General features: G+C 35.9%; 2 protein-coding genes across 4 annotated transcripts in view; one reads left to right on the top strand and one right to left on the bottom strand.

Moving 5' to 3' along the window:
• The window catches only part of STK26 (serine/threonine kinase 26), a 52395-nt gene extending 38315 nt beyond the window's left edge, over positions 1–14080 (top strand). For both annotated transcript variants that reach the window (XM_007992717.3, XM_073013397.1), the window contains 9 exons: positions 1312–1368; positions 6073–6181; positions 6269–6426; positions 7298–7483; positions 8898–9046; positions 10085–10178; positions 10951–11013; positions 11095–11231; positions 12271–14080. In XM_007992717.3, coding sequence (XP_007990908.3) covers positions 1312–1368; positions 6073–6181; positions 6269–6426; positions 7298–7483; positions 8898–9046; positions 10085–10178; positions 10951–11013; positions 11095–11231; positions 12271–12295 — 978 coding nt within the window. In that variant the 3' untranslated portion in view covers positions 12296–14080. The remainder of the gene's footprint in view (positions 1–1311; positions 1369–6072; positions 6182–6268; positions 6427–7297; positions 7484–8897; positions 9047–10084; positions 10179–10950; positions 11014–11094; positions 11232–12270) is intronic.
• A 528-nt stretch (positions 14081–14608) lies between these two features.
• FRMD7 (FERM domain containing 7) overlaps positions 14609–17806 on the bottom strand; it is a 51759-nt gene continuing 48561 nt past the window's right edge. For both annotated transcript variants that reach the window (XM_007992715.3, XM_007992716.3), the window contains exon 12: positions 14609–17124. In XM_007992715.3, coding sequence (XP_007990906.3) covers positions 16030–17124 — 1095 coding nt within the window. In that variant the 3' untranslated portion in view covers positions 14609–16029. The remainder of the gene's footprint in view (positions 17125–17806) is intronic.

Below are 17806 nucleotides of genomic sequence, written 5' to 3'. Positions count from 1 at the left end.
TTTAAATTTCCCAACATCTTACTTAAAAATCAACTTTTGGAACACAGTCCAGTCACTACTTGGCTGCCGCCAGTATAGTAAAATCAGCCATTCTACTTCCAGTCAGCTCTGTGGTCCCACAAAAATTCAGAGAATACCACTCATGAAATGGTATGGAGAGAGAGGTGTCCCTTGTATTTCAAGCTATAGCTAAAACAAAAAGGGTTTAATGGTTTATTCCAGTGTTTAACTGATGGTACTGAATGGTATGTGTGTGTGTACACCCGTTTTAGAATTTGTATACATATATTCCTCCCAGAAGCCCCATTTCCTCTTGTTCAGCTCACAGAGAAGTTAATTCCACCTGGAGTAATCATATGTTTTTGAAGCTACACCCTCCCTTTTTCTTATCCATTTACATCAGAGGTAAAATGAACAATATTCTAGGTTCCATGTGTGTACCCAAAATGCCCGTTAACCATAGCTGATAAAAGTTAGAAGTACATCAAAACAAATGAAAGCCAACAACTGAAATAAGGCAAAATGTCCATTGTCCTCAAACTCAAACCCAAAATTTATACAAGCCATCATTTACCTCCTCATTCTTTAATGCAAGTATATTTTCTTTCCAATATCATTCAAGATAATTATTTAAAGCTCTGTTTTTTTAATAAAAATTACTAATAGTTCAACAATAACAAACAGTACTTTCATTTGTTTAGCTATATCATAGGCAAAAAGGTATGGGGGTAGTCTAAGCTCAGAACTTAAATTTGGAATGTTCTATGGAAAAAATATATTCTGGGTTCCCAAGCAACCACTTTTAAACCTATATTTTGGAATCTGTTCTTTATTTTTTTTTAATTTTTAATTTTTGTGGCTACAAAGAAGGTGTAAATATTTATGGGGGTACATGAGCTATTTTGATAAAGGCATATAATGTATAACGATCACATCAGGGTACATTTACTCTTTATGTTACAAACAGTCCAGTAATACTTTTCTAGTTATTTTAAAAAGTACAATTAAATTATTATTGACTATGGTCACCCTGTTGTGCTATCAAATACTAGGTCTTATTCATTTTCTCTAACTACTTTTTGTACCCATTAACCATCCCCAACTGCCCCTCCCTACTATCCTTCCCAGCCTCTGGTAACCATCCTTCTATTCTCTATCTTCAAGGGTTCAATTGTTTTAATTTTTAGCTCACACAAATAAATGAGAACATGCAAATAGAATCTGTGCTTTAGTATGTGAGATTTAATATTTTTGCTAGTATGTTATTTTGGCTCAGGTTTGTAATTATTAAATTGTTTCATGGCTTTACAGGGGTCTAAATTATGGATAATAATGGAATACCTGGGCGGTGGTTCAGCACTGGATCTTGTAAGTATTTTAAAATTACACACAGATGCAAATGTGTGCATATGCACATACCTTATTTTTTTTAATTGAAGATCAATGGCTTTTGGGCATGCTAAGTGGTTGCTTTAGTTAATATGTTCAAATTAAATTCTTTTTTCATGACCACTACCTTATGTAGGTACAGATGTATTGTACGTTTGGACATGTTGCTGGCATCCTAAGACTACATAAGAATGCAAATACCTTAATAAAATAAAGTATCCCAAATTAGAAGGGGATGTGTGTGTCCGTTGCTGTCAGTTTGACTTTTGCAAGCTTATCCCTGAAAAAAACTGAGTTTTCTTATATTTTTAAAAAATATGTAATTGAGATAACTGTCACTAAAAGTGATTTTTATGAACTGAATGTTTGTGTCCCCCCAAAATTCATGTGTGGACATCCTAACCCTCAATGTGATGGCATTAGGAGGTGGGGACCTTGGGAAGTAATTAAGTCATGAAGGTGAGTTCTCATGAATGGGATTAGTACCCTTATAAAAGAGGCCCCAGAGAGCTCTCTGACTTTCTTTCCACCACGGGAACATGCAGTGAGAAGAAGGCCTTCTGGAACTCAAATCTGCCAGCCCCTTCATCTTGGACTTCTTTCCCAGTCTCCAGAACTGTGAGAAGTAAATATTGTTTAAGCCACCCAGTCTGTGGTATTCTGTTATAGCACCTGAATTGACTAAGATAGTGGTACTAGGGTTCTAACCAAGGTAGGCCTACAGATCCAGTTCTTTGCAGAGTTCTCTCTGCCCCTCTATAGGTTATTTGGAAATGTAATGGCATTTTGGGTTGTCACAATGACTTAGAAGTGCTCCTACCATTTCAGTGGTCATGGATCAGAATGCTAAAAATGCTAAAATCCTACAGTGTGCAGGAAAATTCAACCCAATGAAGATGCATTCACACACAGAATGCCTTTGAGAAACACTGGTTGTTCCCCAATTTAGTATGATCCTATCAATGTTGAGTTTCTTTCCCATCCTTAAAAATCTTTATTAATATGATACTATGTTTAAAATTCAGTATGACTTATGAGAGGCAACTTAGTGTAGTAGAATGACCACTGGGCTGGCCTAGGGTGTTGAGGTTATAGGTGCCTGTGAACCAGACACAAACTTCCTGGACTTAGGTGTTCTATAAAACAGAGAAGTTGCACTAAGTTATTTCTAAGTTCCCTTCCATCTTTAATATTATATGGTTTTTTTATTTGCATGCTTCTGCCTTAGAAATTATAGCGTATGCTGTTTCTAAGAAAGTGTTTTGATTAAAATAATCAAGTAATATTTTAATTCTTATTTTTTTTAGGTGGAGATGAGTTTTCCTAACTGAAAGTGATTAAATATTTTTAAAGGCTTTAACCCTGACTGCCAGTGACTCAAAGTTTCAAATAATTTTATGAACAGAAATGACTGTAAGAGATTTTCTTTCCTTTAGGCAGAACCATATTTAAACCATTCTAAAGAAATGGTAATTAAACTTGATGGAGAGCCTCATCTACTACTAGGAATTCATGTCAGTTTAATCAGTTGCTGAATTTGGTAATCTTTCCTTGTGTCTAATCTAGTTCTTATATCCTAAAGCCTGAGTTCATTTTTTTTTCTCTCCTCTCTAGTGAGAGAACACCACTGATGTTTCTTTGTGTAATAATCCTTCATGCATATGGAGTCAGGCTTCATTCTCCTCTTGAAATTAAATGGTCTCATTTTTATTTGTCTTGTCACAGAGTCATATTATTCAATAGTTTTTTCATTAGCTCTACAAGAAGCCTCTCAATTGTTTCATGATCCTTCTTCCATTTTTTGAATATTAAAAGCCCTTTCCAAATTTATCAGTTGTCTTATCTGGTCCCTTAGGGTGCTCACTATGTCTCTTCCCCGTTTTGGAAGCATTGGCAAAGCTAGGCGACTCTGTTTAACAGGATCACTGATAGCAATGTTAAGCAGTGAACACTGGCCTAACCCCAACCAACAACCCAAATCTGTGTCCCCTAGTAGTAGTTTGGTTAGTTTTATGAAATCTCCAAGTTAAATGATTGTGAGATCTTAATCTCATCCTGCTATTCTGAACTCTACTTAATAAAACAAATAGCCATTAGTATCAGTTTCAATGAATGAAAAATGTTGTTAGTACTGTATTGGTTAAGAATCAAAAAACCTAGGTCGTAAACCCAGCACAAACACTGACTGCCTGGCAAATATTGGGCAGCCCTTTAGCCTCTTTGTGTCTTAATTTCTTCACATGTTAAATGAAGAAATTGAATCAGTAATCTCTAATTTTGTGTTCTTAGCTCTAAAATTCAATAATATTGTGATTTAATTAGAAAACTCATTTAACTAGACTTTACAGGGAGAGCAGATAATGAGAAAATGTGCTATTCCCTTTTCATGTATAGTCCTGTACAAATAAATGCTATCATTTGGGGGAATCTAAGACAGGATTAGGTGTAGAGGAAGGCTCTGCTACTAAGAACAACAGGAACTAAGAGGGATGTTTAGCGGAGAGTGTTTCTCACATTAAACTGGTGCCTGGTGCCTAACTAATGGAATAACATAAGATTACAACTTGTCATTTATGTCAACATTATACAGTGTCTACCTTGAGTCACTCCCATTCTTGAAAAGCAATTTATTGTATGTGAGCAGACTTTGAGTATATTGCACATCATTTTATTGAGTTTATTATGCTCCACTTCTTTCCAAAAAGAATCGTGGTGGCTTGCAACAAAAACACATATAGTAAGATGACTAGAATAAAACATGAGCCCCAAGAAAAAAGAAATAATATGCTAACCATAAGAGAGGGCATAACATAGCAGACTGCGTTAGGGACTGGCTGGAAGTTAAAGAAGTGTGACGAAGATCCACAAGCTCACAAATGTACAGTCTTTGAAAGAGTCAGGGTCCCTCTCTTGCATATTCTCACTTGACAACAGAGGCAAATTATACAAGGCAAGTACGCTGCCCTGGGACAGAGATGTTATCTGTTAGAGACATGACAAGGTCTTCAGTTATTGAAGATAAGTTCAAATGGAGAAATGTGTCTCCTTGCCACAGAGTCTTTCTTCCCATCCTCCTCCAGCACCCAGTTAATTGAGACTTCACTTTTATTGAATTTTAACATGAACCTAAAATATAGCAGATAAGCTCATGAATCTTTAGGATCCCCTTTTTGTTGTTTTTACTTGAATATTTTTAAAAACTTCTGTATTAGCTAATATACTGGCTTATTTATGTTACTTTTAGATATCCTTCAGAATGATAGCTAGTAGGCCATACATTAATCTTGCCCAATCACTTAAATAACCAAGGATATACCTCCTCTGGCCTTGCCAATGTCCTATGATCAGATGATACTAATTACTGATCTTAAGTAGTGTGACGTTTGTCCTTCAGTTCTTTTGTAGTGCCTCAGAAGTTCATTGCCAGCCATCAATAAAATAGTGTGCCATTTTCACCCTTTCTAGAAGACTTTAGAAACTACTTTAATCACTACTGTTTGAGTAGAAACTTTGGGGTGGAAGTTGATAGATTTAAAAGTAAATAGATAATGTTACCTAGGAAAGGGACCTATTGAATTACAGACATCCCTGGAGGATACTATATACCCAGACCACAGTTAATATTAGATGGTGAGACCAAAGTATGAGTTCTATTTTCAGCTGTTAAATTTCAACATGAAAGTGCCCTTTATTCAGCATAAATATGGCATTCATAAAAGATGAAATACACAAGGTGCCAAAGAGCTGTGGATCCCTCCCAGTGTGAGGCAGAGTGGGCAATGTTTGATTTTCACCACCTATTCCCTCCTTCCAGAAGCAAACAGAACTCTACCTCGACTCTGACTTTAGATTCCCACCCTTTCCTGTAATAATATTGTACAGTCCACTGTTTGTGCTTTATGAGGTACCAGAATTTTAAAATAACCATTTATTTTAAAGAGGGATTTTCAGATATTCCATTACAAGTTCTCCTGAAACCTAATCATTGCTTTCCTTGTATTCCAGTTGGAACTATTGGCTTTGGTACAGGGATGGGGAAATAAAGGGATATGTGTTACATTTATTTGAAAAACATTATCCCTCCATGATTTATTTTTTTTACAATCATAGTCTGAATAGTTTAATTATTATATTCTTGGCTAAATTTACAATTTCAGTCTCAAAAAGGCTATTCTTTACAATATTATTAAAATACGTAAATGCTGACTGATGTTATCAAATAGTTGCTGTGGAAATCTTATGGATTCTCTGACCTAAAAATCAGTTTCGTGTCAATATGTAGTAACTTTTTCACAGCAAATGCCAGAATTTAAGTAACTGATATCTTTTTTTTTCTGTCTAAAGAAAAGATAGTTGGTTCTGTCATTATGTAAGCATATTTGTTCCATCTTTTATGTAAATATTCAGGAACCTCAGAATCTGAAGCCTAGTATATAGGTGAAAGGGCTCATATTATCTTTCATTAAATTGAATCATTAAAAAACCTGTTCAGCCCTTTGATTGAATTCTTTTGCTTTCTTCCTTCACATTTTACATTTTTCCTCCTTTGTTTAGATATTGGTTTGATAAACAGAACAGCATCATGTGTTTAAGTGATTTCTTCATTTCAAAGACACCAATTTTGAATTTGATGTTTCCAAACTTTTACACATGTGTGTATGTGTGTGTGTTTTTCCCCTTAAGCTTCGAGCTGGTCCATTTGATGAGTTCCAGATTGCTACCATGCTAAAGGAAATTTTAAAAGGTCTGGACTATCTGCATTCAGAAAAGAAAATTCACCGAGACATAAAAGGTATACAAAAATCTAATATGAACCTGAGAAAAATAGAAGCATTCTGAGCAAGCTGAGTTTTCTTTTCTTTTCTTTTTTTCCTCCTAGCTGCCAATGTCTTGCTCTCAGAACAAGGAGATGTTAAACTTGCTGACTTTGGAGTTGCTGGTCAGCTGACGGATACACAGATTAAAAGAAACACCTTTGTGGGAACTCCATTTTGGATGGCTCCTGAAGTTATTCAACAGTCAGCTTATGACTCAAAAGTAGAGTATTACCTGTTCAAACTGTTTTGGGTTTGTTAATAAATTGTATATGGCACACTATCCTAGTTAATACACTACCTTATTTTTCCTTGTTTCACAAGTGTTTCTTAAGCTAGAGTTATGTCGTATTTTGCTGCTTAATCATAAATTCCCTCACAGCTAACTAATATTTGGACCCTATTCACTTCAATGGCTTTTCATCCCACATGGAATAAAATCCTAAGTCTTTTCTGTGACATATAAAGCTCTACACAATCTGGCCATTATCTGCCTCTCCAGTCTTATCTCCTACCACTCTCTTCTAGATTATTCGTCCACAGTGGCCTCGTGGTTGTTCCTCAAACATAGCAAGTACACCCTGGCCTCAGGACCTTTGCACCTGCCCTTCCCTCTGTCTGAAAAAATCTTCCTCCCACAATCAGGTCTGCTTAAACATCACTTACACAGAGAAGTCTTCCCTGGCCATCTTATGTAGATTTGCAACACCCTTGCCCCCATCATTCATTATTCTCTTACTATGCTTTGTTATTTTCTTCACAGAAGTTAACACCATCTGGCATCATATTATGTATTTATTTATTTATTTATTTGTCTCTCTTATTAGAATGTAAGCCCCTTAAGAGCAGGGATTTTTGTCTGGCTTATTCACCACTGAAATCCTCCATTCTGAGAAGGGTACCTGACACAAAGTATGGAATTCATTATGTTTTAAATAAATGAATTATAGTAATAAAAATTTATTAACACCACATTTTCTTGAGAGACAAGTACTGTATGACCATTAGGTTCCACAGACTATTTTGTGGTAGTATATTGTAATGGAGTTTCAAGGTGATATACATATATATATTTGTTTTTCCTTTTATCTTAGGCTGACATTTGGTCGTTGGGAATTACTGCTATTGAACTAGCCAAAGGAGAGCCACCTAACTCCGATATGCATCCAATGAGAGTTCTGTTTCTTATTCCCAAAAACAATCCTCCAACTCTTGTTGGAGACTTTACTAAGTCTTTTAAGGAGTTTATTGATGCTTGCCTGAACAAAGATCCATCATTTGTGAGTATATATTGCTATCGTTACTATTTATTTTCTATTATTAGATCTACTTATAGCAAAGGCAGCTTTTCCTGCAATAGGGAATACAGTGCATGTGAGAATTGTCTAAGATCCATCCAGGAACTTGGTTCTTCCTTCTGTACTTCTACTTCTATTGAGTTATTAACCAGATTCTTCATTCTTTTTCTCCTTACCCTTCATTTTTTTCTTGGTCCCCAGTTTCCTCATTCTATTCATTATTTCCTATTTCAGGGGGAAATAAATTTGAGAAGTAAAGTTATCTTTATATTATGTCATTATTAAAGTGCATGTATAAATACAGTGATTTTTATTTAGCTGTTTTCATTTTTCATGAAAAGTTATGTTTGGGTTTAACTATTTTTTTTTTTTGAGTCAGAGTCTTGCTCTGTTGCCCAGGTTGGAGTGCAGTGGCGTGATTTCGGCTCACTGCAACCTCCATCTCCCAGGTTCAAGCGATTCTCCTGCCTCAGCCTCCCAAGTAGCTGTGATTACGGGCACCTGCCACCATGCCTGGCTAAGTTTTGTATTTTTAGTAAAGATGGGATTTCACAATGTTGGCCAGGCCGGTCTCGAGCTCCTGACCTCTAGCGATCCGCCCTCCTCAGCCTCCCAAAGTGCTGGGATTACAGGCATGAGCCACTGCGCCTGGCCAGGTTTAACTATTTTTATTTAGTGTTTAGAAACTTCACCGTGAAGTTGTATACTTTTCCTAGGCTAGTGAGCTCCATTCATTTACTTGGCAGATTCAATTCCAGTTGTTTTACTGTTGTTGAAACAAAGCTGCCTTGTGACTTTTCGAGACGAGAAATACACAAGAGCAGTCCAAACGTGATATAACTATTTTTAAGTTGATGATAAACATTCTGATATTAATAAAGTGAAGGCGGGACATTCTCCACAGCACCTGGTGTTTGTATTTAGATGCAATAGACATTGATGTCTGATGGAGAAGGGATTATAAGATATTTGTAAATAATAACAAAATTACAGCCTTGCAAGTTTTCATCAGTTTTTTTCAAATTTACAGTAAATGTGATTAAAGTATTTTAGAACACTTCTTTGAAATGTTTTTAAATGTTTACTTTCTAAATACTGTCATGTGTCTCTCTGCTTTTGAGAAGGCCCTGCCTGCCAGTTTGCTGGTAGGTAAGCCACCTGCTGCCCATTGGGCTTTAACAAATTCAGACACCAAAGTAGTAGATTCAATGCAGTTGCCTTGAGCCACTTCAATAATAGAATTAGCTATTTTCCTACAGCATTTTAGTTGTTCTTATATCTACAGACATACCTTTATACCTTTCAGCTTAATAATTCAGATGATTTTTTTAACCATTCCTTATAATCATAAGAGTTCAACAATTGTAATATTCAGCCTTGATCTTTTTATCCTTAGCGTCCTACAGCAAAAGAACTTCTGAAACACAAATTCATTGTAAAAAATTCAAAGAAGACTTCTTATCTAACTGAACTGATAGATCGTTTTAAGAGATGGAAGGCAGAAGGACACAGTGATGATGAATCTGATTCCGAGGGCTCTGATTCGTATGTATAAATTATTTAATTTTTATGTAGGTAGCCTATTTAAATATTGTATATCTTTTAGCTATGATCAGTGTGCTTGTTCTAGCATAAAATATAAACCATATTTTGAAATTTCACCTTAGAAACTGTAAAAATCTTTTTCAATCACAGTCTGGAATACAATGAAGTTGGAAACATGTTTTTCTTGGAAGGGAATAGCTCTAGTTTTAAATGGTCTTGGTCTAACCCCTAGTGGATACTTGAATATATTACAAAATTTTGGAGCAAGATTCAATTAAAAGTGTTATATTAGTTTGCCCAAAGTAATAAGGAGCTGTGTTTTCTCATACTTTGATGGCAACCTGCAAAATCCCTCTAAAGAACTTTCCTTTCCCACCTCTTGGCCATGTACCAAATCAAGATCAGACTGATACATTTGAATATTCATTTATGTGTAATTTTTATTTCTTGAAAAAGTTGTAGTGTTTTATAACAGCAGCGTTTACATTAAAAATTCAGCCTCTAAGTCCGTCAATTAATTTAGACTAGGAAAGTCTGTATGCTATGCCAGAATTTGGTCCTCTGCCAGCTGAACTGGCAAAAAGGCAACACCAAATTTATTTAGATACTACCCTGAGATTCTTCCATTTATGAGAAATTGCTCAATGTTGGAAAGGGATAAAAAATATCAGAATAATTTGTGCCCTATTCTGATGGGTGTTAGTCTTAGCTTCCCATAAGAGTCACTCATGGAACCTTAAAGCAATCATAAGCCACACCACTGGAGATCCTGATTCAATAGGTGGGGAGCAGTGAGGGACAGGTATTTACATTTGGTAGGAGGTCTCAATGAAGCACACATCGAGCTGAGAAACACTCCATTACCACTCTGTAGTAAAATGTAGTATTCACCTGAAGCTGAGATCAGATCTTTTTTGTACCAGGAGTTTTTAAACATTGGGACAATTATTCCTTTAGATTCTACATACATCGATTTGATATTTTTGCCAAGCTGAATCATTCGGTCACTTATAGAGGTATCTTTGGCAATCTCTTTAGGGAATCTACCAGCAGGGAAAACAATACTCATCCTGAATGGAGCTTTACCACCGTACGAAAGAAGCCTGATCCAAAGAAAGTACAGAATGGGGCAGTATGTATATGGAGACAATTACTTACTCTTCATACGGTTTTTCAAACTATGTAGTGAGATTATAATGGCCCAAAATTGTTAGGATTGAATACCCCAAATGCCTGTCTGCCTCACTGTGTTTGTAGTATGCTTCATTTGTCATTAGTTTTGAGCTAATTTAAAAAGTTAATAGAAGTTATTTAAGTGGCCATATTGGAATTTTTTTTTTTTTTTTTTTTTTTTTTTTTTTGAGACGGAGTCTCGCTGTGTCGCCCAGGCTGGAGTGCAGTGGCCGGATCTCGGCTCACTGTAAGCTCCGCCTCCCGGGTTTACGCCATTCTCCGGCCTCAGCCTCCCGAGTAGCTGGGACTACAGGCGCCCGCCACCTCGCCTGGCTAGTTTTTTGTATTTTTTAGTAGAGATGGGGTTTCACCGTGTTAGCCAGGATGGTCTCGATCTCCTGACCTCGTGATCCGCCCGTCTCGGCCTCCCAAAGTGCTGGGATTACAGACTTGAGCCACTGTGCCCGGCTCATATTGGTATCTTTTAAGTGCATTTCACCTAGAGATACATAAACCCAGGGAATCATAGGTATCTATTGTAATCCTAGAAGTTAGAGGACTTCTGGATGATGAATGGGAATGAATGACAGGAAGAAAGCTTAGATACTTGCCTTGCATACAATATTTTGTTTTCAGTGGGGCATTCAAATTAGTTCGTATTTGTTAAAGAATAAGAAAATCATAACAATTATTTTAATTTCATGTGTATAATCTGTATCATTTGTTCAAAGGAGCAAGATCTTGTGCAAACCCTGAGCTGTTTGTCTATGATAATCACACCTGCATTTGCTGAAGTAAGTACAGATTAATTGGCCTTGGATATCTGTTTGAAGTAGTATAATATTTTAAGTGTTTTAATTATTACTCTTTCTCAGCTTAAACAGCAGGACGAGAATAATGCTAGCAGGAATCAGGCGATTGAAGAACTCGAGAAAAGTATTGCTGTGGCCGAAGCCGCCTGTCCCGGTATCACAGATAAAATGGTGAAGAAGCTAATTGAAAAATTTCAAAAGTAAGTTGGAAATGTCATTTTAAAAATTATTTTGCATTTTCTGTTGTATGTTAATTTATGATGCAATGTAATTTCTTTGATTCAACCATTCTAATTATTCCTAACAAAGTCACTTTTTAATACATAGTTATATACTTAAAAATAGTTTTTGTTTGTTGTGTATCTTAAACATTAGCTTTTGGAATGATTATCTTTAGGCATGACAAGGTAGTTTTCCACTGCATGAAATGGCCTGTTTTTCTTTCTCCACTAGTAGGAGTATGGACAAAAGGTCACTGAGCATATTCTCATTTGAGCTCTCATTAATATCATTGGGGGATGCTTTCTTTCTTGCCACTACCCTCAGAATTTAACAAAACACCACTAGTTGCATAATTTCCAGTGCTAAAGTTCCTACATTTGACCTCCATATGAAAAGTTAAGGAAAAGGTAGAGGGACTCAATCCAGACTGAAAAAGGGCTCTTATGTTCAACTTCAGTTTCTATGTTGTCTCTTGAAATATTCATTTGATTTTGTTCACATTCAAAAAAGTTCTTACATTTAATTTTTTAAAAAATTGTCAACAAGACTTTTGTATACATGTACATACATATACACTCCTTAGCTCAAGCAAGCTGTAAGGTGATACTAATTTTAGCCTTGATCTTGTTATATCTCTTCTCGTGCATCTTATATTTCTTTGTTTGTGATGCCACTGGGATTGAGTTGGAACAAACTCTGTGACCTGTGAAATCACACACTCTCAAAGATCTTTCTATCTGATAAGGCTGACTTGTACTCGTAAACCTAACCCCCTCTTAAAATCCCTTATATTTTAATGAAGACCTCCCATTTGAAAACAAATCAATTGGAAGTTGTGAAATCAGATACAGAAGGGATTTTTGAACTTGTTTATATTTTAACATCTACATGATGAGATTCCATAAAAACAATGTATCCCTTTTGTGGAATCAGTTTCTTCATTGCAGAGTTCATACAAAAGAGAAATATAAGTATGCATAGTTGTACATTTGTTTACATTTTTTAAAAATTTTATAGGTGTTCAGCAGAGGAATCCCCCTAAGAAACTTATTATTGGCTTCTGTTTCATATGGACCCAGAGAGCCCCACCGAAGCTACTTCAAGCTTAACAATGCTTAACCCATGAGCTCCATGTGCCTTTTGGATCTTTGCGACACTGAAGATTTGAAAGAAGCTATTAAACTATTTTGTGATGGTGTTTATCATTTTATATTTTGAAAGGATTATTTTGTAAGGAGTAACTTTTAATACTATAGTTTCACCTGTATTCTAGTAAATGTTGAGACACCGTTTTGCTTTTAAGTATCCCTATTTCTTAAGTTAAGTTACTAGGATGAATACCTTTTACGTCTTGATCTTTCGTTGACTACAGTCATGAAATGTACAGGTCTTTCAAAGTCATTATCAGTATTCAGCTTTTGTAAATTATCAAGCTTCAAAAAGCGTTGTGTTTTTTTTTTTTTTTTAAAACATGCGTATTCTAAAAATGACTATTGGTGGGGAGGTGTAAATAAGGCATACCTTCTTAAAACAGAAAATTTTAGTAAAGTCTTTTAAATGAAACCTGTAAAAGTATTGATTCTTCTACCAAGTTGTTATGATATTCCAGGCAGCTCAATGATTATCACATTTGAGACCCTGTGTTTGAAGCATTTACAGGCAATGTACAGCAACAGAGGTACCTCTTGGTGTATAGTATTTACATTCTCTTTTAGGTAGAAGAGGCAATTTTACCCTTATTTAACATGGTTAGAAATTTAAAGCAAGATCATTTACCCAAGGATAGGTGTTTGGTAATGTTGGAGGAGTTAGTCTGGCTTCATGTTTTACATCTTCAACTAAAATCCCATACTATCTGCTTGGATTTTGAGAGCCAAAAAAAAAAGCTGATTGTCATGTGATTAAATACCTGATCCATAGGTATGAATATAACTTACACCAGCATATTTTTGCCATGGTAATGAATTGTCCTATAAACTATTTATATATTTTTGTTCTTCATAATTGTCACTAATAAGTATCAGTTGGTTGTTTTTAAAAGGATATTTAAGTGAGCATTTTCTAGTTCATATGAAAATAACCATAGTACAGGATGATTTCTGTCCACTCAAAGGTAAGTTAGATTGCACAGTTAATTTTCACTTATATTTATGGCACTATTATGTTGGTGATGCCTTTTTCTTTTAAGCCCAGTATTATGCCTGCCTAAGTTCTGAACTGGGGCTATATTTCAGTAGTTGTAGAATTATTGATATTTAGTTTTGATAGTTAATGTTTAATTGTTTGGATCTGCACAATTTGGTTTTTGCACAAAAGTCATTTTTTAAAAAATCTGAGTAATTGCCAAATATTAGACGAAAGATATTCTTCCTGTAAGGAATACAGTTTTTAGTCAAAGTGGCCATTACATCCTCTTTTTACTTTACATGGTATAGATACTTGAGAAGGTTGTTGTGGTGTTGTATGCCAAGAAAATTCTTTTTATTGGTGCCTATATTGTAACAATTATTTTTAATGCATTGTATTTTGAAGTAATGGTTCAGTTAAATTTTTCACCCGCTGTGTAACTGAAACACAATTACAGTTTATAATCTGTAGAAGTCTGGAGATAATTTTGCAACTCATGTTATGGGTTAAATGAATATTTTTGTAAAAGTAAAAGCAGCAAATTTAAAAATTGATTATTTGAAACTTTACAACACAATTGCATCCCAAATACAAATTGTATTGCTTATTCATTATAGCTATTCGTCCTGTAAACTGTTTCTAGGTGAAGCATACTCCAGTGTTTTGGGGTTTTGAAAATAAATATTTAAATTTCACAGTCTTCAATGTTTGTTTTCCTTGAGGTGGGGGTGTGGTATGGGACTTCAGTGTTTCAAATTATTTCTTCTATGTCCTTTATTGTTCAAACACTAAAATCGAAGTTTCTGTTGGAAACCAGAAGATACTCTTCACATTTCATTAAGCATTAATTATAGCTACAGTGAACATCTGTCCTAATTTCTAAGCCTCCTGTCTTGACCAAATTATTAATAACGTCCCCTTTCACTTGAAAGTGTCCTGGGTTGAACAATAAATTATATGGTCACCCTGATTATTATATTATTAAGAGATCATATGCAGATATAACTTAGTGAAGATTTTTAGAAATTGATATGAGAAATACCATTAACATAAAGGAGTTTAAGTTTTTCCTAGAGAAGAGGTTGAGGGTGAACTTAACATAGCATTAAGGATCTATGGTATTAATATGTATTAATATATTCATATATTAATTATATAATATTTTAATATTATACTATATTATTAAGCCCAGGTGATTGGGTTTCAATATATTCTTATTATTAGATAGTTACTCTTGACTTGTGAGTTACTAAATATGAGTCCGGGAGCAGACAAGAAAGTGCTAGGATGGAGGAAAGGAGTGGGATGAGGTATATTAAAAGGGATTTTTCTGATGTAAAGACTAGGAGAGTAAGGAAACTATTCCATTAGTTTTTTTTCTCCTTTAAGTTGTATATAAAAATAACTTGCCTATAGAATTGCCTCCTTTCTTTGAAGTTTGTAGTAACATTATCTTGTAAATATGTTGGACTTTAAAATCAAACAAAATAAACTTCTCAAATAGAATGCTATACCTTCTAGGAGGACCATTAGAGAAATTTCGAATGGGTCAAAAATGGAATTCTGGTTCATTAACTCACCCTGGTATTAGTACCATCCTTTTTTGTTTCAGCTACCCTTCAATTCTACTACTTTTCCTCTCCTTGGCCATACATTTTCACTTGCCTCCCTCCTTTTCCTTGTTGTGTAACTGTCCCTTTCCTTAGTAAAATAGGCCAGAACCAATCACTTCTGAAATTGATTAAAACAAAAGGAAGAACATAATTATAATTTATTTTTTAATTACCTGGATTTTCCATCACACTTTATTACAATAACATTCATTTCCTGGCCTGCATACATGCAAGAAGCTATGACAAAAAAATAAATTCTGGCAGGAAATATTAGATAAACAAACTGACCTGTTAATGTTTCTCTTTTACTAGATATAGTAGATAGTTAAGAATATAGAAGTTATAAGTAAAACAACAGGATATTTTTATCAGGTTTATGTCTGGCTCTAGAAATTGATTTAATTCATGAATTTCCTAGGTTTAGAATTCTGCCAAGTCCTAGATTAATTCTAAACCTGTATTCTCTTGAGAGGATCTATGCCACCACCTTGTTCCTGAGGCTGTAGGAGGGCCATGCTCCCCTTACATATGTTATAAAAATGGAAGTCTTTAACATATTACAAGACCATTTCTACTAGGCCCCATACAAATAGTAAAGACTGAAATATTCGTTCAGTGTTTTTTAAGAGCACAAAGATCAACACATTCACAATCTACTAAATCACTAAATGCCATTAGAAGCCAATTCCAAATGCCAACCCATACTGTCACCATTCTTCAGCATTGAAGAACCTGACCTTCACTCACAATGTCTCTGTGTGGAAGTATGCAGTGGAGATGACAAATACCCACCTCACCTTGCCACAGTGCTGGGGAGGAGAGGGCATGTTCTAGAGTCCCTTCAGAGGTACTGGAAGAGTGAAACTCAAGGAATGAGGCAACAGCTGGATCTTTCATAAGGTAGGTGTCAAAAATGAGATTTTCTTCAGACCAATGAATATGTAGTAACCAAGAAAATGGTTTCTACAAGTTTCATTATTTTCTGCCTAAGTCGGTAACATGGAACTGGCTCAGAAATGTCCATAGGTTCACACTTTTAAGCTAAAAAGTAATTACATGGTTTTAGTGAAGTCCTGTCTTCAGCATTTGGTGTGTTGAAAGAAGCATCTTCATCTTCTTCATCTAACTGTAGACTACCAGAAGACAAGCGGATTCTGGCCATGGGTGACCTTATTTCTTTGCCATACAAAGCATAGTAGTCTGGTTTAAGAATCTCTGATTCAGAATCACTGGATTCACTAGCTACATACCTTTGTGCTGTACTTTGATCCATTAGAACTGCTGGCAACTCCTGCTCTGCAAACATATATGTAAACAGGTCTGCTTTACGACTGAGAGCAGGACAAGGCCCTAAAGGTCTAAATTCTGACCCAAAAGGAAAATGAATAGTTTTCATGTCTGATTGGCTCTGGGACCTTTTAGGGGTTTGCTCTTGAATGTTAGATACAAATGCATCTTCCAAATTTGGGTCTTTCTCTTCTAGACCTACATTGATGTTGCTCCTAGCACTAGTCCTGGCTATAGCTTCTTGGAGTCCTTGCAGGTCTTGCTGAAAGCTCTTCATTCTGATACTCCTTGGGCTTCTTTTGGCTGGCTTCATTGCAGTGGTCTCTATATAGCTATCTGGCCTTGTCCTTTCCTCTGCTCTGATTGGGGACCGTCTGGGCACCTGGAGTGGCTTGTCCACATAAAAAAAGACCTGGGGAGGCATAATACCAACCTGCTGACCTGTACAAGGAATATAGGGCACATCCATGTAAGTTAGCTGCTTTGCTGGACTCACTTTGCTTGTGAGGCCAGAAGATGTGCTCATGTGATTACCAGCAAACTTACAGCTCGTTTGGAAGGAGCTTAGAGGACTCCTCTCTGAAAAAAAGTCTCTGGGATCAGGGTTAGGATCAGGCTCAGTGTTAAAGACAGGGTCTGTATAAATAAAAGGGAAAGAGGAACTGCTTTGGGACTGATGTAGCAATGTGGGATCCGCCTCTGGTTTGGAATGCTCCAGTTCAGTTGCAAATGTCACCTCCACTGCAGAGTTCCTCCTCCTACTGTCCAGCACCGGCTCAGATGCGTGCACTCCATTCACATTTTGGTAGTAGCCACCACCATATGCTAGTCTCAAATCTTCCACCTTGAGACAAAGGACACATTGGTGAAAGAAGGAAAAGGCCATTTGGTTAGGGCTGGGGGAGGGATCTAAATTAGCCTCAAAGTTTGAAAGGTAGTTCTTCATAAAGTCATTTAACAAGATCCATGTTCTATTCTAGGGTAGATAAATATATAAAGAAAGGGTAATAACTTGTACCACATCCCAGTGCATGTATTAAAAAGTACATGTGACACTGTTCTTTCTCAGTGCCATCCTACTTCCAGACTCTGAGTGTATACACTACAAGCAGTTTGGTTTAATAGCTATATTAGTGAACCAGGAGTCCTGCCTTTTAGTCCTGGCTGTGTCTCTGATTTGCTGTGTGACCTTAGACAAGTCTCCTAACCTTGTTGCTCCAGCCTCCTCCCTATTTTCTGTAAAATGGTGGGAGGAGGGCTATGAATGGTAGGAGAGGTTCATATACTAAATGGCTCCTTTCATCATTATGCTTCTGATGTCTTTTGGATAAAAACTGCCAGTGACTTGAAGGCTTGAGGGTTTATGAGACCTATAATTATTTTTTAGGGAAAGTAAAATAATAATAATTCACAATTTTCATACTAAAAATGTCAAAGGAAGTCATCGTCTCACAGTTCCAGGGGAACAACACTTTGTCCTTAACTTACAAAACTACACAGGAAAAGTACTCTAAAACTTTAACCCA

The sequence above is a fragment of the Chlorocebus sabaeus genome, chromosome X (genome assembly GCF_047675955.1).
Source record: "Chlorocebus sabaeus isolate Y175 chromosome X, mChlSab1.0.hap1, whole genome shotgun sequence".
Taxonomy (NCBI): domain Eukaryota; kingdom Metazoa; phylum Chordata; class Mammalia; order Primates; family Cercopithecidae; genus Chlorocebus; species Chlorocebus sabaeus.
The sequence above is the reverse complement of the archived record's forward strand: the minus strand, read 5'-3'. Positions and strand labels throughout refer to the sequence as shown.